Genomic DNA, 23,778 nt, shown 5'->3' with positions numbered 1-23,778 from the left:
GTGACTAACCTTTTGAAGCTCACCAAGAAAATGCAAAGAGTGTGCAAAGCAGTTATCAAAGCAAAAGGTGGCTACTTTGAAGAACCTAGAATATAAAACATTTTCAGTTGTTTCACACTTTTTTGTTAAGTATATAATTCCACATGTGTTAATTCATAGTTTTGATGCCTTCAGTGTGAATGTACAATCTTTAAATGAGAAGGCGTGTCCAAACTTTTGGTCTGTGCTGTATGTATATATATTGTGGTGTAGTGACCAATGTTACAGCCAGGGGGCGCTGTGTGTGCTCTTCAAGATGCACTTGGAGGCAGGGTTATGATGAAACAGTGACTGGTAGTGTGGTGAATGGCCGATATGTGTCGCAGAGGGAGTCTGCGTGGTAAGTCTGATGTAATGTGGTTGTTCTGGGACCTGTAGTCCCTCGAGTTTGTGTAATGGTGTATAGTTAGTATGGGAGACTTACTAGGCTAGTTGTGTGAGATGGGGGGGACAAACTAGCCACACATCCACACTCCCATCCAGGGGTGTGGTTTCAGGGTATATAATGTGACCAGGGTGTGGTAACGTGGTCTCTGAAGGTCCTGAAGTATGTGTTGGATTTCCTGGAAGTAGGATTCCTGAATAGCACATTGGGCTACCTGTGTTGGATTTCCTGGGAGTAGGAATCCTGAATAGCACAAGGCGAGACTTTCTTATTGGTGGCCTCGGTATTGGACGGTCCCAGCTGGGGATGGACGTCCTGAATAGTACCCGGACTGGCCACCTGTGTGATCCTGTCTAACCTGGGTGTTGGGAGGTCCTGGGAATAGGACCGGATCCCTGAATAGCACGAAGTGAGGACCGGGATCTGCAGAGCCAGTGATAGCTACTGTGTGGGGAAGCTACAGTCCTTCGGTGGGTCTGGACTGACTAATGTGTGCCGGCCAGGCAAGTTGGTGATCCCTGTGAGGCAGCTTACCCGGAGGAGAGGACTGACAAGGAGTCAGCAGGTGGAGCAGGAGCTCCCGTCAGGTACTATACAGTCTGTTAGTGCTTGTAATGTTCTATGAACTGTGTGGTCTCCCACGTTGACTGAACGGACTGTGGGTCGTGATAAGCTCATGAAATATAACGCAATGGACTGTACGTCATGTGGTTTATGATGTGTAATAAACCAAATAAGACTGCTCTGTGTGAGATATCGTGCCTGAAGTGTTTATCCTGCTGCCAAGCGAGTATTCCCCAACCCACTCAGGTAGCGTATTTCCAATATTTATATATATATATATATACACATATACACACACACACATATATACATACACACATGTACACACACACACACACATATACACACACACATATATATTTTTTATTTTTTTTCACAAAAAAATAAAGGGAACACTAACATACCACATCCCACATATCACTGAATGAAATATTCCAGTTGTAAATCTGTGTTCATTACATAGAGGAATGTGTTGAGAACAATGAAACCTAAAAACGATCAACGTCAATCACAACTAATATCCCACGGAGGTCTGGAGTTGGAATGATGCTCAAAAGTGGAAAATGAAGTTACAGGCTGATCCAACTTCAGTGGAAATGCCTCAAGACAAGGAAATGATGCTCAGCAGTGTGTGTGGCCTCCACATGCCTGTATGACCTCCCTACAATGCTTGGGCAGGCTCCTGATGAGGTGGTGGATGGTCTCCTGAGGGATTTCCTCCCAGACCTGGACTAAAGCATCTGCCAAATCCTGGACAGTCTGTGGTGCAACGTGACGTTGGTGGATGGTGCGACACATGATGTCCCAGATGTGTTCAATCGGATTCAGGTCTGGGGAACGGGCGGGCCAGTCCATAGCTTCAATGCCTTCATCTTGCATGAACTGCTGACACAGTCCAGCCACATGAGGTCTGGCATTGTCCTGCATTAGGAGGAACCCAGGGCCCACCGCACCAGCATATGGTCTCACAAGGGGTCTGAGGATCTCATCTCGGTACCTAATGGCATTCAGCCTGCCTCTGGCGAGCACATGGAGGGCTGTGCGGCCCTCCAAAGAAATGCCACCCCACACCATTACTGACCCACTGCCAAACAGGTCATGCTGAAGGATGTTGCAGGCAGCAGATTGCTCTCCACGGTGTCTCCAGACTCTATCACATGCTTTCATCTTGAAGAGCACAGGGAGCCAGTGGTGAATTTGCCAATCCTGGTGTTCTGTGGCAAATTCCAAGTGTCCTGCACAGTGTTGGGTTGTGAGCACAACCCCCATCTGTGGACGTCGGGCACTCAGACAATCCTCATGGAGTCCGGTTTCTAACCGTTTGTGCAGACACATGCACATTTGTGGCCTGCTGGAGGTCATTTTGCAGAGCTCTGGCAGTGCTCCTCCTTGCACAAAGGCTGTGGTAGCGGTCCTGCTGCTGCTTTGTTGCCCTCCTACGGCCCCCTCCACGTCTCCTGGTGTACTGACCTGTCTCCTGGTAGCGCCTCCAGCCTCCGGACACTACGCTGACAGACACAGCAAACCTTCTTGCCACAGCTGGCATTGATGTGCCATCCTGGATGAGCTGCACTACCTAATCCACTTCTGTGGGTTTTAGAGTCCGTCTCATGCTACCACGAGTGTGAAGGCACAACCAACATTCAAAAGTAACCAAAACATCAGCCAGAAAGCATTGGTACCGAGATGTGGTCCCCACCTGAAGAACCACTCCTTTATTGAGTGTGTCTTGATAATTGCCAATAATTTTCATCTTTTGTCTATTCCATTTGCACAACAGCATGTGAAATTGATTGTCAAACAGTGTTGCTTCCTAAGTGGACAGTTTCATCTCACAGAAGTTTGATTTACTTGGAGTTATATTCGGCTAAGTGTTCCCTTTATTTTTTTGAGCAGTGTATGTATGTATGTATATATATATACAGTGGGGCAAAAAAGTATTTAGTCAGTCAGCAATAGTGCAAGTTCCACCACTTAAAAAGATGAGAGGCGTCTGTAATTTACATCATAGGTAGACCTCAACTATGGGAGACAAACTGAGAAAAAAAAATCCAGAAAATCACATTGTCTGTTTTTTTATCATTTTATTTGCATATTATGGTGGAAAATAAGTATTTGGTCAGAAAAAAACAATCAAGATTTCTGGCTCTCACAGACCTGTAACTTCTTCTTTAAGAGTCTCCTCTTTCCTCCACTCATTACCTGTAGTAATGGCACCTGTTTAAACTTGTTATCAGTATAAAAAGACACCTGTGCACACCCTCAAACAGTCTGACTCCAAACTCCACTATGGTGAAGACCAAAGAGCTGTCAAAGGACACCAGAAACAAAATTGTAGCCCTGCACCAGGCTGGGAAGACTGAATCTGCAATAGCCAAGCAGCTTGGAGTGAAGAAATCAACAGTGGGAGCAATAATTAGAAAATGGAAGACATTCAAGACCACTGATAATCTCCCTCGATCTGGGGCTCCACGCAAAATCCCACCCCGTGGGGTCAGAATGATCACAAGAACGGTGAGCAAAAATCCCAGAACCACGCGGGTGACCTAGTGAATGAACTGCAGAGAGCTGGGACCAATGTAACAAGGCCTACCATAAGTAACACACTACGCCACCATGGACTCAGATCCTGCAGTGCCAGACGTGTCCCACTGCTTAAGCCAGTACATGTCCGGGCCCGTCTGAAGTTTGCTAGAGAGCATTTGGATGATCCAGAGGAGTTTTGGGAGAATGTCCTATGGTCTGATGAAACCAAACTGGAACTGTTTGGTAGAAACACAACTTGTCGTGTTTGGAGGAAAAAGAATACTGAGTTGCATCCATCCAACACCATACCTACTGTAAAGCATGGTGGTGGAAACATCATGCTTTGGGGCTGTTTCTCTGCAAAGGGGCCAGGACGACTGATCCGGGTACATGAAAGAATGAATGGGGCCATGTATCGTGAGATTTTGAGTGCAAACCTCCTTCCATCAGCAAGGGCATTGAAGATGAAACGTGGCTGGGTCTTTCAACATGACAATGATCCAAAGCACACCGCCAGGGCAACGAAGGAGTGGCTTCGTAAGAAGCATTTCAAGGTCCTGGAGTGGCCTAGCCAGTCTCCAGATCTCAACCCTATAGAAAACCTTTGGAGGGAGTTGAAAGTCCGTGTTGCCAAGCGAAAAGCCAAAAACATCACTGCTCTAGAGGAGATCTGCATGGAGGAATGGGCCAACATACCAACAACAGTGTGTGGCAACCTTGTGAAGACTTACAGAAAACGTTTGACCTCTGTCATTGCCAACAAAGGATATATTACAAAGTATTGAGATGAAATTTTGTTTCTGACCAAATACTTATTTTCCACCATAATATGCAAATAAAATGATTAAAAAAAACAGAAAATGTGATTTTCTGGATTTTTTTTTCTCAGTTTGTCTCCCATAGTTGAGGTCTACCTATGATGTAAATTACAGACGCCTCTCATCTTTTCAAGTGGTGGAACTTGCACTATTGCTGACTGACTAAATACTTTTTTGCCCCACTGTAACTGTATATATATATATATATATATATATATATATATATATATATATATATATATATATATATATATATATATATATATATATATACATATACATATACACACACATATACACACAGTATACATATATACACACAGTATACAGAAGTCCAAAATTCAGAGGCAGCACATCATTCTGGATAAAGTTATGAAGGTATTCAAATTTAATAGCCCATAATGGGGAAACGTTTCGGCCCGTGGAGAGCCTGTCTCAAGCCTATACAGTATACACACACAAAATGATCTGTATATCAGGGTCATTCTTGCACAGATTTTCAAAGTAAGCACAACCAGCTCATCAGGTCTACAAAGTCTATTTTAAAATGTATGCAGTTTACATTGCGAAATCTGACTGCAGGTCCAATTTATACAGATCCATAAATAAATGAAAATAATGTATCCCTGAGCTTGGCGTCTCGTCCGCTCACCTATACTGTCTTCTTCAGAGCAGCCCCATAACTAGCTGCTAGATTATTAGATGACCCATCTGCTCTCCTGACTTGTCCGTTATAAGAAATACTTGTATTTTCCATGAATAAACAATTCTAGAGCATTTTTTTATTAGAAATCTACATTGTACAGTTCCTCTGTTATTCTTTCTGGAAATCTATGAACTTATTGTCAACTGGCTGTTACTATTCCCATTGTTAGCAGGTTTTGTCCCTATGGAGTCTGATGACACTATTAGTACTGACTAAAAAGCATCGATGTATGTAGTATAAGCAGCTCCCAGTTAGCATGTTATGTTAGAAAATTTACTCTGAATTGTTATTTCATTGGAAATGAAAGTACTTAGTTGAGAGTAAATCCTATAAGGGCCAATAAACCGAGGCTTAAACTTAGGGGAAGAAACCTTCATAGGGACATGACGGGAAGACATCCAGACCAAATCCCCAACCTGAAGCCGGGAACCAACACACCGACGACGGTTAGCAAAACGCTGAGCCCCCTCCTGAGACAACACCAAATTGTCAACATGAGCCCAAATTTGCTGCAACCTGTCAACCACAGAGTCCACCCCAGGACAATCAGAAGGCTCAACCTGCCCCAAAGAAAAACGAGGATGAAAACCAGAGTTACAAAAGAAGGGTGAAACCAAGGTAGCAGAACTAGCCCGATTATTAAGGGCAAACTCGGCCAATGGCAAGAAAGCCACCCAATCATCCTGATCAGCAGACACAAAGCATCTCAAATAAGTTTCCAAAGTCTGATTAGTTCGCTCGGTTTGGCCATTTGTCTGAGGATGAAATGCGGAAGAAAAAGACAAATCAATGCCCAGCCTAACACAAAAGGCCCGCCAAAACCTAGAAACAAAATGGGAACCTCTATCGGACACAATATTCTCCGGAATGCCATGCAAACGAACCACATGCTGAAAAAACAACGGAACCAAATCAGAAGAGGAAGGCAACTTAGGCAAAGGTACCAAATGAACCATCTTAGAAAACCGGTCACAAACCACCCAGATAAGATCCGAAATAAAATCCATAGAAATATGCGTCCAAGGCCTCTCAGGGACCGGCAAAGGCAAAAGCAACCCACTAGTGTGGGAACAGCAAGGCTTGGCCCGCGCACAAGTCCCACAGGACTGCACAAAAGAACGCACATCCCGTGACAAAGAAGGCCACCAAAAGGACCTACCAACCAAATCTCTGGTACCAAAAATCCCAGGATGACCAGCTAACACAGAACAATGAACCTCCGAAATCACTTTACTAGTCCATCTGTCAGGAACAAACAATTTCCCCACTGGACAGCGGTCAGGTTTATCAGCCTGAAATTCCTGAAGAACCCGTCGTAAATCAGGGGAGATGGCAGAAAGAATCACCCCTTCCTTCAGAATACCGACCGGCTCAAGGACCCCAGGAGAATCAGGCAAAAAGCTCCTAGAGAGGGCATCAGCCTTAACATTCTTAGAACCCGGAAGATACGAGACCACAAAATCAAAACGGGAGAAAAACAGGGACCATCGGGCCTGTCTAGGATTCAGCCGTTTGGCAGACTCGAGATAAATCAGATTCTTATGATCGGTCAAGACCACAATACGGTGCTTGGCCCCCTCAAGCCAATGTCGCCACTCCTCAAATGCCCACTTCATAGCCAACAACTCACGATTGCCGACATCATAATTGCGTTCCGCAGGCGAAAACTTTTGAGAAAAGAAGGCACACTGTTTCATCAAGGAACCATCAGAATTCCTCTGAGACAAAACGGCCCCTGCCCCAATCTCAGAAGCGTCAACCTCAACCTGAAAAGGAAGAGAAACATCCGGCTGACGCAACACAGGGGCAGAAGTAAATCGGCGTTTAAGCTCCTGAAAGGCAGAAACAGCCGCAAAGGACCAATTCGTCACATCAGCGCCTTTCTTCGTCAAATCGGTCAGGGGCTTAACCACACTGGAGAAGTTGGCAATGAAACGGCGATAAAAATTAGCAAAGCCCAAAAATTTCTGAAGGCTCTTCACGGATGTGGGCTGGATCCAATCATGAATGGCCTGAACCTTAACCGGATCCATTTCTATAGATGAGGGAGAAAAAATGAAGCCCAAAAAAGAAATCTTCTGTACTCCAAAGAGGCACTTAGACCCCTTCACAAACAAGGCATTATCACGAAGGATCTGAAATACCATCCTGACTTGTTTCACATGAGACTCCCAATCATGTGAAAAAAATCAAAATATCATCCAAATATACAATCATGAATTTATCAAGATAATTCCGAAATATATCATGCATGAAGGACTGAAACACAGATGGAGCATTAGAGAGTCCGAATGGCATCACAAGATATTCAAAATGGCCTTCGGGCGTATTAAACGCAGTTTTCCATTCGTCACCCTGCTTAATACGAACAAGATTATATGCCCCTCGAAGGTCAATCTTAAGGTACCTTCACACTAAACGATATCGCTAGCGATCCGTGACGTTGCAGCGTCCTGGCTAGCGATATCGTTTAGTTTGTCACGCAGCAGCGATCAGGATCCTGCTGTGATATCGCTGGTCATTGAACAAAGTTCAGAACTTTATTTGGTCGTCAGATCGCCGTGTATCGTTGTGTTTGACACCAAAAGCAACGATACCAGCGATGTTTTACACTGGTAACCAGGGTAAACATCGGGTTACTAAGCGCAGGGCCGCGCTTAGTAACCCGATGTTTACCCTGGTTACCAGTGTAAAATGTAAAAAAAAACAAACAGTACATACTCACCTTCGCGTCCCCCGGCGTCCGCTTCCCACACTGAGCGTCGTAAAGTGAAAGTGAAAGTACAGCACAGCGGTGACGTCACCGCTCTGCTGTTAGGGCCGGGCTCAGTCAGTGCAGGAAGCGGACGCCGGGGGACGCGAATGTAAGTATGTACTGTTTGTTTTTTTTACATTATACGCTGGTAACCAGGGTAAACATCGGGTTACTAAGCGCGGCCCTGCGCTTAGTAACCCGATGTTTACCCTGGTTACCCCGGGACTTCGGCATCGTTGGTCGCTGGAGAGCTGTCTGTGTGACAGCTCTCCAGCGATCAAACAGCGACACTGCAGCGATCGGCATCGTTGTCGCTATCGCTGCAGCGTCGCTTAATGTGAAGGTACCTTTAGTAAACCAACTAGCCCCCTTAATCCTAGCAAACAGATCAGAAAGCAAAGGCAAAGGGTATTGGAATTTGACCGTGAACTTATTCAAGAGGCGATAATCAATACAGGGTCTCAAGGAGCCATCTTTTTTGGCAAAAAAAAAAAAAACTGCTCCCAATGGTGAAGAAGATGGCCGAATATGCCCCTTCTCCAAGGACTCCTTAACATAGCTCCGCATGGCGGTATGTTCTGGCACAGACAGGTTGAAAAGTCGGCCCTTAGGGAACTTACAGCCTGGAATCAAGTCAATAGCACAATCACAGTCCCTATGCGGTGGAAGGGAACTGGACTTGGGCTCATTGAATACATCCTGGAAATCTGACAAAAACTCAGAAATTTCAGAAGAGGGGGAGGAGGCAATTGACATCAAAGAAACGTCACCATGAACCCCCTGACAACCCCAACTAGTCACAGACATAGATTTCCAATCTAATACCGGATTATGCACCTGTAACCATGGGAAACCCAGCACAACAGCATCATGCAAATTATGCAACACCAGAAAACGACAATCTTCCTGATGGGCTGGCGCCATGCACATGGTCAGCTGTGTCCAAAACTGAGGTTTATTTTTAGCCAACGGTGTAGCATCAATGCCCCTTAAAGGAATAGGACTCTGCAAAGGCTGCAAGGGGAAACCACAACGTCTGGCAAATTCTAAGTCCATTAAGTTTAGAGCGGCGCCTGAATCCACAAATGCCATGACAGAAAATGACGATAATGAGCAGATCAGGGTCACAGATAACAGAAATTTAGGTTGTACAGTACTGATGGTAACAGAACTAGCGATTCTCTTGGTACGCAATCAGTTGGCAATCAGAAATAACATGAGCAGAATCGCCGCAGTAAAAACACAACCTATTCTGACGTCTGAATCCTTGTCGTTCAGCTCTAGACACAAATCCTATCACACTGCATAGGCTTAGGACTCCGCTCGGAAGACAATGCCATAGTGTGCACAACTCTGCGCTCGCGCAAGCGCCGATCAATCTGAATGGCCAGAGACATAGAATCACTCAGACCAGCAGGCGTGGGGAACCCCACCATAAAATCTTTAACGGATTCAGAAAGACCCTTTCTGAAGATTGCCGCCAAGGCATCCTCATTCCATTTAGTCAGCACAGACCATTTTCTAAATTTCTGGCAATATGATTCTGCCGCTTCTTGACCCTGAGACAGGGCCAACAAGGTCTTCTCAGCATGATCCACTGAATTAGGTTCGTCATACAATAACCCAAGCGCCTGAAAAAAGGTGTCTACATTAAGCAACGCCAGATTCCCAGGTTCCAGGGCAAATGCCCAATCCTGGGGGTCACCACGCAGCAGAGAAATAACAATTTTAACCTGCTGGATGGGATCACCAGAGGAACGGGGTTTCAGAGCAAAAAACAGTTTACAGTTATTTTTAAAGCTCAGAAATTGGGACCTATCTCCAAAACACAAATAAGGAGTTGGAATTCTAGGCTCTAAAACCGGAGTCTGAACGATATAATCGGAAATACCCTGTACTCTAGCAGCAAGTTGATCCACACGAGAAGCCAATCCCTGAACATCCATACCAGCGCCGAACTCCTGAGCCACCCAGAGGTAAAGAGGGAAGAAAAAAAAAAAAAAACACAACAGACTACAGAAAAAAAAATGGCTCAGCACTTTCCTTCCCTTCTTCTGAGATGCGGTTAACTCATTGTGGGCCAGTTGTACTGTTATGATCTGGTGGCCTAAGAGCAGCATGAGATGTACTCTGGAGAAGGTGGTACCTGTACTGACCGCAGACCCTGAACTTAACACCGCAACTAGAAGTAGCCGTGGAATGTACCTAGCACTCCTTGGACATCTCGACACAGCCGGAGGACTAATTACCCCTAGAGATAGAAAAGGGAAAACTATCTTACCTCAGAGAAAATTCCCAAAGGATAGGCAGCCCCCCACAAATATTGACTGTGAGAGGAGAGGGAAAAAACATACACAGACTGAAATGAGAATTTAGCAAAGGAGGCCACTTCTAGCTAAATAGAAAGGATAGGACAGAGCACTATGCAGTCAGTATTAAAACACTAGAAAATATCCACCACAGAAAATACAAAAACTCCACAGCTAACTAAAGATATGGAGGGTACATCTGCATCTCCAGAGATACCAGCTTGGCTAAACAAATCCTTATACAGACCAAGCTGGACAAGACAAAAAAACATGGAAAAGAACTGAACAATAAGGCCACAGCATGTGGACAGCAAAAAATCAAGGCCAGAACTTATCTTTGATGAAAAGAACTGCAAAGCAGGAGAGACCAGGCAGAGATGTGAATCCTCCAGGAACAATGGACAACTGGCACTGACTAAAGGGTGAAGCAAGACTAAATAGCCCAGTCATAATTGCAAAAAGTGAACACCCCTGATAAATGCTGTCATTCAGAGACAGCAGCGCTACCACTTACAACCACCGGAGGGAGCCCAAGAGCAGAATTCACAACACAGATGCAAGGAGCATTATTGATCCCACCGCTCACCTTGCAGTAGGGCTCTTTCTCTCGGATTCCTTTAGCATCGATGATTCGAAGCCCCGGCACACTGTTCTGCAGCCCTCTCTCGTACAAAGCCTGTAATCTGGGGATCTCCTGGTGCCGTACGGCTACTATGAGCTGCAAAAACCAGAACACCCTTTCACTACAGACACAAGGATACTGCATAAATCAGCTACTCTACGCCCCATCATATACCTTGCCACACTGCTTGTATGGGATTCTATTAAGGTCACAGTATCCATAGAGAAGGGAAGCCCCCCGCACACACAGCCTGGCCTTCAGAGATCCTGGAGTGTAATATATTCCACTGTGAATCACACCGCTGTTATGGCCACTCTGATGGGAAGCTGGAAGGTAAAAGACACATTCTTATTATGCTTTCTCATATAGCACCAACATGCTCCACAGCGCTGTACAGAAACTATGAGCCCCAATGGGGACAGTGATCTATCAGTATGGCTTTGGAGTGTGTGAAGAAACAAGCGTTTACAGGGAGACAGGGAGAACATGCAAACTCCTTGCAGATGTTGTCCTTGGTGGGATATCAATCCAGGACCCCTGCGTTGCAAATCAACAATGCTAACCACTGAGCCACCGTGCTGTAAAATCTTACAAGGAAAGTTTGGATCTAAAGCTGCCCATACTCATTACTAACCATTACTGAACTCACCAATCTCATTCTCTTTTTCCAAAATGGCAAATCGGAGATTCGGATGGCTCAGGATGAGCTGCCGAGCAGATGCAAGTCCTACGATTCCAGCGCCGACAATGACAATATCATAGGTACTGAAAGAATGAATGAAGTAGAAGTAAAGACATCTTAGTAACACTACACAAGGTGTCCAGGAAGCTGAGATACATGGATCTTTTTTTTTTTTCTTCTTCTTCTTCTTTCTGAGTCCCCATAACTCAGCTTCCTTGATCTGTCAAGGTTTCTTTTTGCTCTAACTGTGATTTATTACAGTTGTTTCATTATAGAAAATGAATCTTTCTATATAAGCAATGTAGTCACCGTTTGACCCCGGGGTGAATTCCTTACAAGGGTCGGGCAGCGTCATTCATACGTAGAGAAAATTCCTTTGAAGATAAAAGTAAAATTTTTGCTGCAAAACACACAACGAGCCAACAACATGGCGACTTCTGGCAAAAATATCCATTAAGTTTTGGAAGGCGTGATTTTTTTTTCCTACAAGGACAATAAAATATAGATAAAATAGGACTTTTATTGCAAAATTAATTAAAACGTGTAAGACGTAAGATGATCAAAGCTGATGAGCATACATGCAATAGGCACAGCATGATACAGGCTTGAGAGCAAACAGAGCTGTGGAGTTGGTAGGCTAAATCTCCGACTCCAACTCCGACTGCTCAATTTCCATGACACCCACTCCAACTCCACGACTCCCTCATACATGGCTCATATTTAAGTTTAAGTGACAAATTTACTGTGGTAAAATGGTAACATCAGGCTTTTAATCATTATTATGATACAATAATCAAGCCATTTAGATAGAACATAAAATATACTTATTGGAATACAACTTTAGAACAAAAAACTTTTTCATAGTTACAATTTATTATACACTATGCAGTAAGTGTGAAAAAAAATGTTTCAACAATAACGTACTGAATAGAATTTGTGGAGTCTATCAATTTGTTCTGAGAAATAGTATCGCCTCCATCAGATCCTCCTTTATAGATGACCTCAAATCTGACCTAATTATTTTAAGGCTAGAGAACAACCTCTCTACACTAACTTGGGTTGGTGGCAAAACAGTAGCCACATTGGGCAACAGATCTAACAATTTCAGGGTACAAAGGAATTGCCTCGTGCAGTCAGTTTTGATGAACGATTGAACTCTTCTACTTCATTGAGAGCAAGTGAAAAACGTTGCTGAAATATGGTCAATTTGTTTTCTATGGGAATGGAATCTTTTTCCCTGCAGCAGCGCTTTGCCTGCTCCATGTCATCCAAATACTTTCTGAAATCAAACTCCTCATCTGATGAGGATGAAGAAACGGAAGCAGCAGCACTGGCAGAACCAGAGTCCTCTTGCTCTTGGCCGTCCTGTAGCCCACGCATCCTAACTGCTACTTCAATCAGACCTTCTTTTCCTTTAGTAAACTGTTGATCATCCAGCAATATATAATCACTCAGGTCCACATAAACAGCTGCCAGAAGAATTTTATTTTCTAATAGCAGTGTGTTTCTCCGATTTATTGAAGCAGCAATGCCATCTGCGATTAATCCTCCTCTTTGGGACAGGCAAAACAACAAGTTCTTCCACCCCTTTATAAAAATGCCAGGATTTAAATCCTCTGCTTGTAACTTTTTAGTCACCGTAAATGGGTGATGAAGCAATTCCTTCAATTCAGCCACCTGTGTCCATTGACCTTCATGTAGTGTTACCTGAGGGTTGGCCATATCTACAAGGAAGGGTTTCATCTCAAGCAAATCATCGCTCGATCATTAAATAGGTGCTGCCCCACAGAGAGGCTTGATTCACAATTGCCCCTTTTCAGGCACGTCTCTTCAAGTTGGAATCAATTTTGTGTGGGGGGGTTCTGGCAGCAATAGCCAATTTCTTCACTTTGCCACAGGAAAGATATATATCTTTGTACCGTGTTAGGGAGTAGATAGAAAAATATTTAGACGTGAATCACATACAGGTCCTTCTCAAAAAATTAGCATATAGTGTTAAATTTCATTATTTACCATAATGTAATGATTACAATTAAACTTTCACATATTATAGATTCATTATCCACCAACTGAAATTTGTCAGGTCTTTTATTGTTTTAATACTGATGATTTTGGCATACAACTCCTGAAAACCCCAAAAACCTGTCTCAATAAATTAGCATATCAAGAAAAGGTTCTCTAAACGACCTATTACCCTAATCTTCTGAATCAACTAATTAACTCTAAACACATGCAAAAGATACCTGAGGCTTTTAAAAACTCCCTGCCTGGTTCATTACTCAAAACCCCCATCATGGGTAAGACTAGCGACCTGACAGATGTCAAGAAGGCCATCATTGACACCCTCAAGCAAGAGGGTAAGACCCAGAAAGAAATTTCTCAACAAATAGGCTGTTCCCAGAGTGCTGTATCAAGGCACCTCAATGGTAAGTCTGTTGGAAGGAAACAATGTGGCAGAAAACGCTGTACAACGAGAAGAGGTGACCGGACCCTGAGGAAGATTGTGGAGAAGGACCGATTCCAGACCTTGGGGAACCTGAGGAAGCAGTGGACTGAGTCTGGTGTGGAAACATCCAGAGCCACCATGCACAGGCGTGTGCAGGAAATGGAAATGGGCTACAGCGGCAGAAGCACCTGACCTGGGCTACAGAGAAGCAGCACTGGACTGTTGCTAAGTGGTCCCAAGTACTTTTTTCTGATGAAAGCAAATTTTGCATGTCATTCGGAAATCAAGGTGCCAGAGTCTGGAGGAAGACTGGGGAGAAGGAAATGCCAAAATGCCTGAAGTCCAGTGTCAAGTACCCACAGTCAGTGATGGTGTGGGGTGCCATGTCAGCTGCTGGTGTTGGTCCACTTTGTTTCATCAAGGGCAGGGTCAATGCAGCTAGCTATCAGGAGATTTTGGAGCACTTCATGCTTCCATCGGCTGAAATGCTTTATGGAGATGAAGATTTCATTTTCCAGCACGACCTGGCACCTGCTCACAGTGCCAAAACCACTGGTAAATGGTTTACTGACCATGGTATTACTGTGCTCAATTGGCCTGCCAACTCTCCTGACCTGAACCCCATAGAGAATCTGTGGGATATTGTGAAGAGAAAGTTGAGAGACGCAAGACCCAACACTCTGGATGAGCTTAAGGCCGCTATTGAAGCATCCTGGGCCTCCATAACATCTCAGCAGTGTCACAGGCTGATTGCCTCCATGCCACGCCGCATTGAAGCAGTCATTTCTGCCAAAGGATTCCCGACCAAGTATTGAGTGCATAACTGAACATTATTATTTGATGGTTTTTTTGTTTGTTATTAAAAAACACTTTTATTTGATTGGACGGGTGAAATATGCTAATTTATTGAGACAGGTTTTTTGGGTTTTCAGGAGTTGTATGCCAAAATCATCAGTATTAAAACAATAAAAGACCTGACAAATTTCAGTTGGTGGATAATGAATCTATAATATATGAAAGTTTAATTGTAATCATTACATTATGGTAAATAATGAAATTTAACACTATATGCTAATTTTTTGAGAAGGACCTGTACTTATACACAACACAGTACAAAGAGAAAGAAGACAATAGAGAAGACAAGTGTCAAGACATTATGTGAGAGGGATAGACATAGATATTGGAACAGTTCATAGATATGGCCAAATTCATGTCCTCACAACTACCAACCCTTATCCTGGGAGACTTCAACATCCCCATTACAGCCGCACTTCCACATCTGCATCCCAGCTTGTATCACTAACCACTTCTCTAGGCTTCTCACAGCTCTCAACCTCCGAAACACACAAAGACAATAAAGGTACCGTCACACTAAGCGACGCTGCAGCGATAGCGACAGCAATGCCGATCGCTGCAGCGTCGCTGTGTGGTCGCTGGAGAGCTGTCACACAGACCGCTCTCCAGCGACCAACGATGCCGAGGTCCCCGGGTAACCAGGGTAAACATCGGGTTGCTAAGCGCAGGGCCGCGCTTAGTAACCCGATGTTTACCCTGGTTACCAGCGTAAAAGTTAAAAAAACAAACAGTACATGCTCACCTGCGCGTCCCCCAGCCTCTGCATCCTGACGCTGACTGAGCTCCGGCCCTAACAGCAGAGCGGTGACGTCACCGCTGTTGCTTTCACTTTCAGTTTAGGGCCGGCGCTTTAGTGTCAGGAAGCAGAGGCTGGGGGACGCGCAGGTGAGCATGTACTGTTTGTTTTTTTAACTTTTACGCTGGTAACCAGGGTAAACATCGGGTTACTAAGCGCGGCCCTGCGCTTAGTAACCCGATGTTTACCCTGGTTACCAGTGTAAAATATCGCTGGTATCGTCGCTTTTGCTGTCAAACACGGCGATACACGGCGACCTAGCGACCAAATAATGTGCAGACCTTCTAGCAGCGACCAGCAATTTCACAGCGGGATCCAGATCGCTGCTGCGTGTCAAATACAGCGATATCGCCATCCAGGTCGCTGCAACGTCACGGATTGCTGGCGATATCGCCTAGTGTGACGGTACCTTAACACTCTTGACCTGCTCTTTGTCCGGCTCTGTTCAATCTCCTACCTAGATAACTCGCCGCTTCCCCTCTCTGACCACAACATTCTCTCCTTCACACTCACAATTCCTCCCCCACCCCAGCACACTCCTACCTACCATTCAGTCAGAAATCTACAAGCCATTAACCCTCATACACTTTCAGGCTCCCTACACTCATCACTGTCCCTAATCTCCTCTATTTCCTGTCCTGGTCTGGCTGTACACCACTACAATGACACTCTCAGAAACACTCTGGACCAAGTAGCACCCTTCACCCTTAGAACCTCCAAACAGCGTAAAACAGCCCTGGCTCACATCGCAAACCCAATTTCTCCAGCGGTGCTCTAGGTGTGCTGAATGTTTATGGAGGAAAACTCACACACCAGAAGACTTCATACACTTCAAATTTATGTTAAGAACTTATCATTCTGCCCTTCACCTCGCCAAACAGACCTACTTCACCACTCTGATCTCCTCACTATCCAACAACCCCAAGAAACTTTTTGACACCTTTCACTCCCTCCTCAGGCCAAATGCACAAGCCCCTATCACAGACATTTGCACTGATGACCTGGCCTCCCACTTTATAGAGAAAATAGATAATATCCATCAGGAAATCCGCTCCCAGCCACCAAGTGCAGTGACTCCCATCCCTCCCTGCATTTCTCCTGGCTCACTCTCCACATTCGATCCCATCACAGAAGTCTCCAAGCTCCTCTCTTCTTCTCATCCGACTACATGCACTACCGACCCCATTCCCGCTCATCTCCTCCAGTCTCTCTCCAGTCGTCACAACTCACTTAACTACAATCTTTAATCTCTCCCTCTCCTCTGGCATTTTCCCCTCCTCCTTCAAACACTCTCGTTACTCTATTACTAAAGAAACCCGCCCTCGACCCATCCCGCACAAATAACCACAGAACAGTCTCCAATCTGCCCTTCATCTCTAAACACTTGGAGCATCTGATCTACTCCCGCATTATCCATTCCCTCTCCACTCATTCCCTCCTAGACCCTTCACAGTCCGGTTTCCGCCCCCTACATTTGACAGAAACGGCACTCATCAAGGTGATCAACGACCTTCTGACAGCAAAATGTAAAGGTGACCACTCTCTGCTCATTCTTCTCGACCTTTCGACACTGTTGACCACCCTCTCCTACTCTCTAGGCTCCAGTCGCTAGGCATTAACGACACTGCTCTCTCCTGGTTCTCTTACTATCTTTCTGACGGCTCCTTCAGTGTTCTGTTTGCTGGCTCCACTTCATCTCCTCTTCCTCTCACTGTCAGGGCACCTCAGGGCTCAGTCCTTGGCCCCCTTCTCTTCTCCTTCTATTCGGCCCAAATTAGACAGACCATAAGCAGATTAGGCTTTCAATACCATCCTTATGCCGATGACACACAACTAGGTGCACGCATCTAGGAGCACGTGGGCTCCAGGTACTACCTACTGTATATTTACTTACTCCTACAGCGATCTATACGACGCTAAAAGTCCTATATTTGCTTCATACTAAAGGTACTACGTATTTACAATCAACCTTTGCTATTGAATATTACGTAACTGATGTATGTCGCCACAGACCGAAACGTTTTATTGGTTATGCTACAATAAAATTCACTGCAAAATATACTTAAGTTGAGTGCTGGGTTTACTATTTTTGACACAACTATACACGTCATCCCCTGACCTTACCTCCGCTGTACTACAGAACGTCACTGACTGTCTGCAGTCTACAACATCATGTCCGCTCTCTATCTGAAACTTAACCTCTCCAAAACTGAACTTCTGCTCCCACATCTACTAACCTCCCTAAATCTGACATTTCCCTCTCCGTGGGTGGCACCATAATAACACCCTGGCAGCAGGAGCGCTGTCTGGGTGTTATGTTTGACTTTGATCTCTCCTTCACATCCCATATACAGTCTCTTGCCCGCTCGTGCTGCTTACCCCTAAAGAACAGCTTTAGAATCCGCCCTTTTCTCACCATGGAAACAACAAAACCCCTCACTGTCGCCTTGATCCCCTCCCGCCTGGATTACTGTAACACTCTATTACTTGGCCTCCCCCTTACTCGACTTTCCCCTCTCCAGTCTCTCCATAATGCAGCAGCCAGGGTTGGCCATCTAGCTAATCAGTATTCAGACGAGTCCGCTCTTCGCCATTCGTTACACTGGCTGCCCATTCATTATAGAATCCAACTCCAAGTACTTGTTCTCACCCACAAAGCTCTCCACAGTGCGGCACCCCCTTTCATCTCCTCCCTCATTTCTGTCTATCGGCCTAACCAACCTCTGCGCTCTGCAAACAACTTTCGACTAACCTCAGCACTAATCCGTACCTCCCACTCCCGACTCCAAGTCTTCTCCCGTGCTGCGCCAATCCTCTGGAATGCTCTACCCCAACATATTAGGACCATCCACAGCTTGCATAGTTTTAGGCGCTCCCTCAAAACACATTTGTTCAGAGCGGCCTATCACATTCAATAATCAAAGTCATTTTATGCTTGTGTGTGTGTAGCCCATTCACTACTTCATCTATCCCCCACCCCCTGAAGATGGCTGGACCATCATTGTAAATACATCATTGTAAATACACACCTGTACTTTGTATCTCCCCCACCTCATTGTATATTGTAAGCTCTCACCAGCAGGGTCGTCTTATTTTGCTTTAATTACTGTATTGTTAATGTTGTTACTTATGACTGTTGTGTTTGAAACTGTTAAACTGTAAAGAACTGCGGAATATGTTGGCGCTATATAAAGATTATTATTATTAGATAAGGAAGTCTAAAGGTACCGTCACATTAAGCGACGCTGCAGCGATATCGACAACGATGCCGATCGCTGCAGCTGTCACACACACCGATCCAGCGATGTCAGCGGGTGATCCAGCGGCGAAATAAGGTGCTGGCCTTCTAGCTCCGACCAACGATATCACAGCAGGATCCTGATCGCTGCTGCGTGTCAAACACAACGATATCGCTATCCAGGACGCTGCAACGTCACGGATCGCTATCGTTATTAAGTTGTTCAGTGTGAAGGTACCTTTAATCCTGCTTTCCTGTTCACTCCAAAAGTTTGAGATAAATGCAGGCATTCCTTCCCTGTGTGTTTGTTATTTTTCCCCTTATCTGTAGAGGAGGAGCTTCACTACTTATCTATAGATATATAATTGTCTAAGGGGTACTTCCGTCTGTCTGTCTTTCTGTCTGTCTGTCAGCAACTTCCGTCACGGAAATCCCGCGTCGCTGATTGGTCTCGCCAGCTGCCTGTCATGGCTGCCGCAACCAATCTGCGACGGACACAGTCCGATTAGTCCCTCCCTACTCCCCTGCAGTCAGTGCCCGGCGCCCGCTCGCTCCATAATCCCCTCCGGTCACCGCTCACACAGGGTTAATGCCAGCGGTGACGGACCGCGCTATGCCGCTGGTAACTCACTCTGTTACCGCTGCTATTAACCCTGTGTGTCCCCAACGTTTTACTATTGGTGCTGCCTATGCCGCATCAATAGTAAAAAAATCTAATGTTAAAAATAATAATAAAAAAAAAAAAAACTGCTATACTCACCCTCCGTAGTCTGAGGAGACTGCTAAGTCATCTGGGTAATTTCGCAATGCATCCTGGGAACGGAAGATGGCGGCAGCCGCGCGCACATCGCCATCGTGCCGTTGGGTACCAGGAGGTGAGTATGTAACTATTTTTTATTTTAATAATTTTTTTTTAACAGGGATATGATGCCCACACTGCTGTATACTGCGTGGGCTGCGTTATATACTACATGGCTGCTATATACTACGTGGGCAGTACTATATACTACATGGCTGCTATATACTACGTGGGCAGTACTATATACTACATGGCTGCTATATACTACGTGGACAGTACTATATACTACATGGCTGCTATATACTACGTGGGCAGTACTATATATTACATGGCTGCTATATACTACGTGGGCAGTACTATATACTACATGGCTGCTATATACTACGTGGGCAGTGTTAGATACTACATGGCTGCTATATACTACGTGGCCAGTGTTACATACTATGTGACCTGTGCTTTGTACTGCGTGGGCTGTGTTATATACTACGTCGCCTGTGTTATATAGTACGTGGGCTGTGTTATATACTGTTTGGGCTGTGTTATATACTGCGTGGCCACTGTTATATATTGCATGGCCTGTATTAACGCATCGGGTATTCTACAATATGTATGTATATAGCAGCCACATACTATATAGCACAGGCCACGTACTATTTGTCTGCTATATACTACATGGCTCCTATATACTATGTGGCTACTATATACATACTGTACATATTCTAGAATACCCGATGCGTTAGAATCAGGCCACCATCCAGTCATGAACATAAACTGCAGCAGGAATAGTATATTTCATAACTTTCCCAAATTCTTATGATAAAAATATTACCCATAAACCGGAACTACTGTAACCAATTTATTATATATTTTAGGAGTCGGTCCATTTATGCCGACTCTGACTTCACCAAAATGGGCTCAAACTCCGACTCCACAGCCCTGAGAGCAAATATCTAAAATCATATACAATAGTGCAATAGAATATAGTCCCAGTATTGCAGGCGGATACTAGTGTATCGCAAATAATATAGGGTATATTTGGGAAAAAAAATGTCAGTAACTAGAAATATGGTATCATGAAGTGAGAGGAATATAATTACCATAAGTGGTATACACTGGTATCCATCTGCAATACTGGGATTATAGTCTATTACACTGTTGTATTTTTATTTCTTTGTATCTATATGTTCTCAAGCCTGTATCATGCTGTTCCTATTGCTTGTATGCTCATCAGCTTTGATCATCTTGCATCTAAGGCTACCTTCACACTAGCGTCGTGCACTGCATGTCGCTATGCGTCGTTTTGTAGAAAAAACGCATCCTGCAAAAGTGCTTGCAGGATGCCTTTTTTTTCTCCATTGACTTGCATTAGCGACGCATTGCCACACGTCGCAACCGTCGTGCGACGGTTGCGTCGGACCGTCGCCACCAAAAAACGTTGCATGTAACGTTTTTTGGTGCGTCGTGTCCAGCATTTCCGACCGCGCATGTGCGGCCGGAACTCCGCCCCCGCCTCCCCGCACCTCACAATGGGGCAGCGGATGCGTTGAAAAACAGCATCCGCTGCCCCCATTGTGCGGCGCTTGCACAGTATGCGTCGGTGCGCCGCAACGTCGCATTGTCGCATAACGCTACATTCTTCCGGACTCTGCAACAGAAACTGACATGCTGCGGCTTGTAAATCCATGCAGCAATAGAAGCACAGTGGGCATGGGATTTCTATAAATCCCATCCACTGTGCTTGTGCTGTACAATGCAGCGTTTTGAATGCAGCACAAGCGCGGTGAGTTCAAAACGCTGCAACTTCTGATGGTGGGCATTCATCCTTATACTTTTTACTTAATTTTTAAATAAAAATCTTATTTTATACATATTTCTACTGTCATGAATAAGTTAAAAAAAATCTGTAAAAATTTGCTTTAAAAAAATGAAAAATTGGAAATGAACATTACTGGAAATTCACATCTTGCTTGCATTTCTAATCCACATGAGAAGGTGAGCCATTTGTTTGTTTGTTTTTTGTCAGTCAGCAACTACTTTTATACAGTCACCAAGTCTGGGTCAAAATCCAGGATGTCTTGTTCATGTCAAAGGTCGACTAGGGAAAAGGAGCAGAGTAAAGTGAGACGGTTTGTGGTTATTATGCTTTCTTCCAGTAAAATAGTCTGCTAAAAATAACCTTGGAAAAAAAAGGTTAAAAGAAAAATAAATAAAAAAAAAAAATAAAAAAAAACAAAACACTATAATCAAAGCAAGGAAAAAAGGGGGAAAAAAATGAATCAAACCTATAAACCCCCCCAAAATAAACCTAAAAATTCAGGATCGGTGTGGGTTACTAAAGCTCGAACCTCTGGCAACACCCAACACTTTATATACCTCAGGTCAGGCTGAGAGGGAGAACAGTCACCGCTCGTTACTGAGTCTGCGCCCGCTCCGTCTCATTCATTCCCCTGCTGCTTACAGCCTGGAGCGGTCGCATTAACAGCGCTCCCGGTTGTAGGCTTTATCTCCCCCAGGATACTGCGTGGGACACTCGTTATATTGGACTCGACTGATCAGGAAGTACCGTATACTTTTGCTTTTTTATTTTATTTTTATTACAAAAGATCGAGGGCTTTGCTTTGGAATGGCAGAACAATAAAAAAATATGGTCAAAACTCTGGTGTTTTATTTCATTAAAAGACTTTTATGCATAGGTGTGTGTTTATTTAACCCTTTAATTACTATAGGATTAGTAATGGATTGGTGTCTTATTGACGCATCTCCATTACTAAGCCGGGTTGTTACCTTACAATAGCAAGGTGACATCAACCCCTCATTACCCCACATGCCACCGCTACAGGGCAAGTGGGAAGAGGCGGGCAAAGGGCCAGAATTGGCACATTTAATAGATGCACTTTTCTGGGCAGCTGCAGGCTGCTATTTTTAGGCTGGGGGGGGGGGGGGCATATCAATGGCCCCTTACCAGCCTGAGAATACCAGCCCCCAGCTGTGAGCTTTAGCAAGGCTGGTTGTCAAAAATGAGGGGGAACCCACACTGGTTTTTTTAAATTATTTATTTAAATATTTTTTTTTTTAAAGCGTGAGGACCCCTCTATTCTTGATAACTAGCCTTGCTGAAGCTGACAGCAGTGGGTTGCAGGCTGTCTGGCTGGTTATCAAAATTAGGGGGGAACCCACGCCTTTGTTTTTTAAATTATTTATTTATAGCGCGAAAGCAGCAGATGAAAACTCCCATCTGCCGCTCCTGTTGTCACTGTAATTAGCATGTGTCAGATGATGGGAGTAGTAGTCCCATCAGCTGACACCAGTGATTGGAGGAGAAATTTACACCTCCGAACATAGCTGAGCGCTCCCCGCTGGTCAGAAGCGGTGTTTGACACACTGTCATGCATATGACAGTGTGTCAAACACTGTAATGTCGGACCCCCCATTCAAGTGAATGGGAGGTCTGCTGCAGGATGACAGGCTGCATGGACGCATCTTGCAGTCTGCCATCTAGAGGTAGCAGAGCTGAGTGTGACATCACATCCAGCTCTCCTTGACTTTTCTGCAGCAAATACGCTGCAAGAAAAGTCAACCTTGCGTATTTACAGCGTTTATTCACCATCCATTCAAGTCAATGGGTGAAAAACGCTGAAAAAACACTGAAAGAAGCAACATGCCCTATGTCAAAAAAACGCTGCAAAGCACAAGATACTGATCACACAAAAACCCAATGTGTGTGCATGAGATTTCTGAAGTCTCATAGGCTTTGCTGGTACTGTAAAAAGCATCTGAAAATTAGCATAAAAAACGCAGCAAAAATGCTCTGTGTGAACTTACCCTAAAAAGTGATAGCTCTTGAAATACAGAGAGTGAGAACATTTGTTTTGTAAGGCTGGGTTCACATTGCGTTAATGCAGTACTTACACCACGGCATAATGCGGTGTAACGCAGTCCGTTTACGCTGCCATTAACCCCTATTATCGGGCGTATCGCCAACGCATGCCATAATCGGCATGTGCTAGCACTGTGCTGTCATTCAGTGACGGAGCCTCGGACGCGGGCTGCAGCGTCTGAGGCTCCGTCACCGCTAGCACAACTGAATCATCTGCGCTAGCGGTATAGCATAATGCGATGGCGTGTATGCTATAGCATTAACGCAGCCCGTCAACACTATGCGTTGAACGGACTGCATTAACGCAATGTGAACCTGGCCTAAGGTTTTTTGTTTGTTTTTTCTTGTAAATAAACAAAAA

At 44.6% G+C, this 23,778-nt stretch overlaps 1 protein-coding gene across 2 annotated transcripts in view; it reads right to left on the bottom strand.

Annotated features, from left to right (window-relative positions):
• Window positions 1–23,778, bottom strand: part of L2HGDH (L-2-hydroxyglutarate dehydrogenase) — a 47,157-nt gene that overhangs the window by 19,292 nt on the left and 4,087 nt on the right. For both annotated transcript variants that reach the window (XM_077267336.1, XM_077267337.1), the window contains exons 2-4: window positions 11,374–11,489; window positions 10,899–11,050; window positions 10,689–10,820 (exon numbers count right to left, since the gene is read on the bottom strand). In XM_077267336.1, coding sequence (XP_077123451.1) covers window positions 10,689–10,820; window positions 10,899–11,050; window positions 11,374–11,489 — 400 coding nt within the window. The remainder of the gene's footprint in view (window positions 1–10,688; window positions 10,821–10,898; window positions 11,051–11,373; window positions 11,490–23,778) is intronic.

Source organism: Ranitomeya variabilis, chromosome 1, assembly GCF_051348905.1.
Source record: "Ranitomeya variabilis isolate aRanVar5 chromosome 1, aRanVar5.hap1, whole genome shotgun sequence".
NCBI lineage: Eukaryota > Metazoa > Chordata > Amphibia > Anura > Dendrobatidae > Ranitomeya > Ranitomeya variabilis.
Note: the sequence above shows the minus strand (reverse complement) of the source record. Positions and strands in the feature narration are given on the sequence as shown.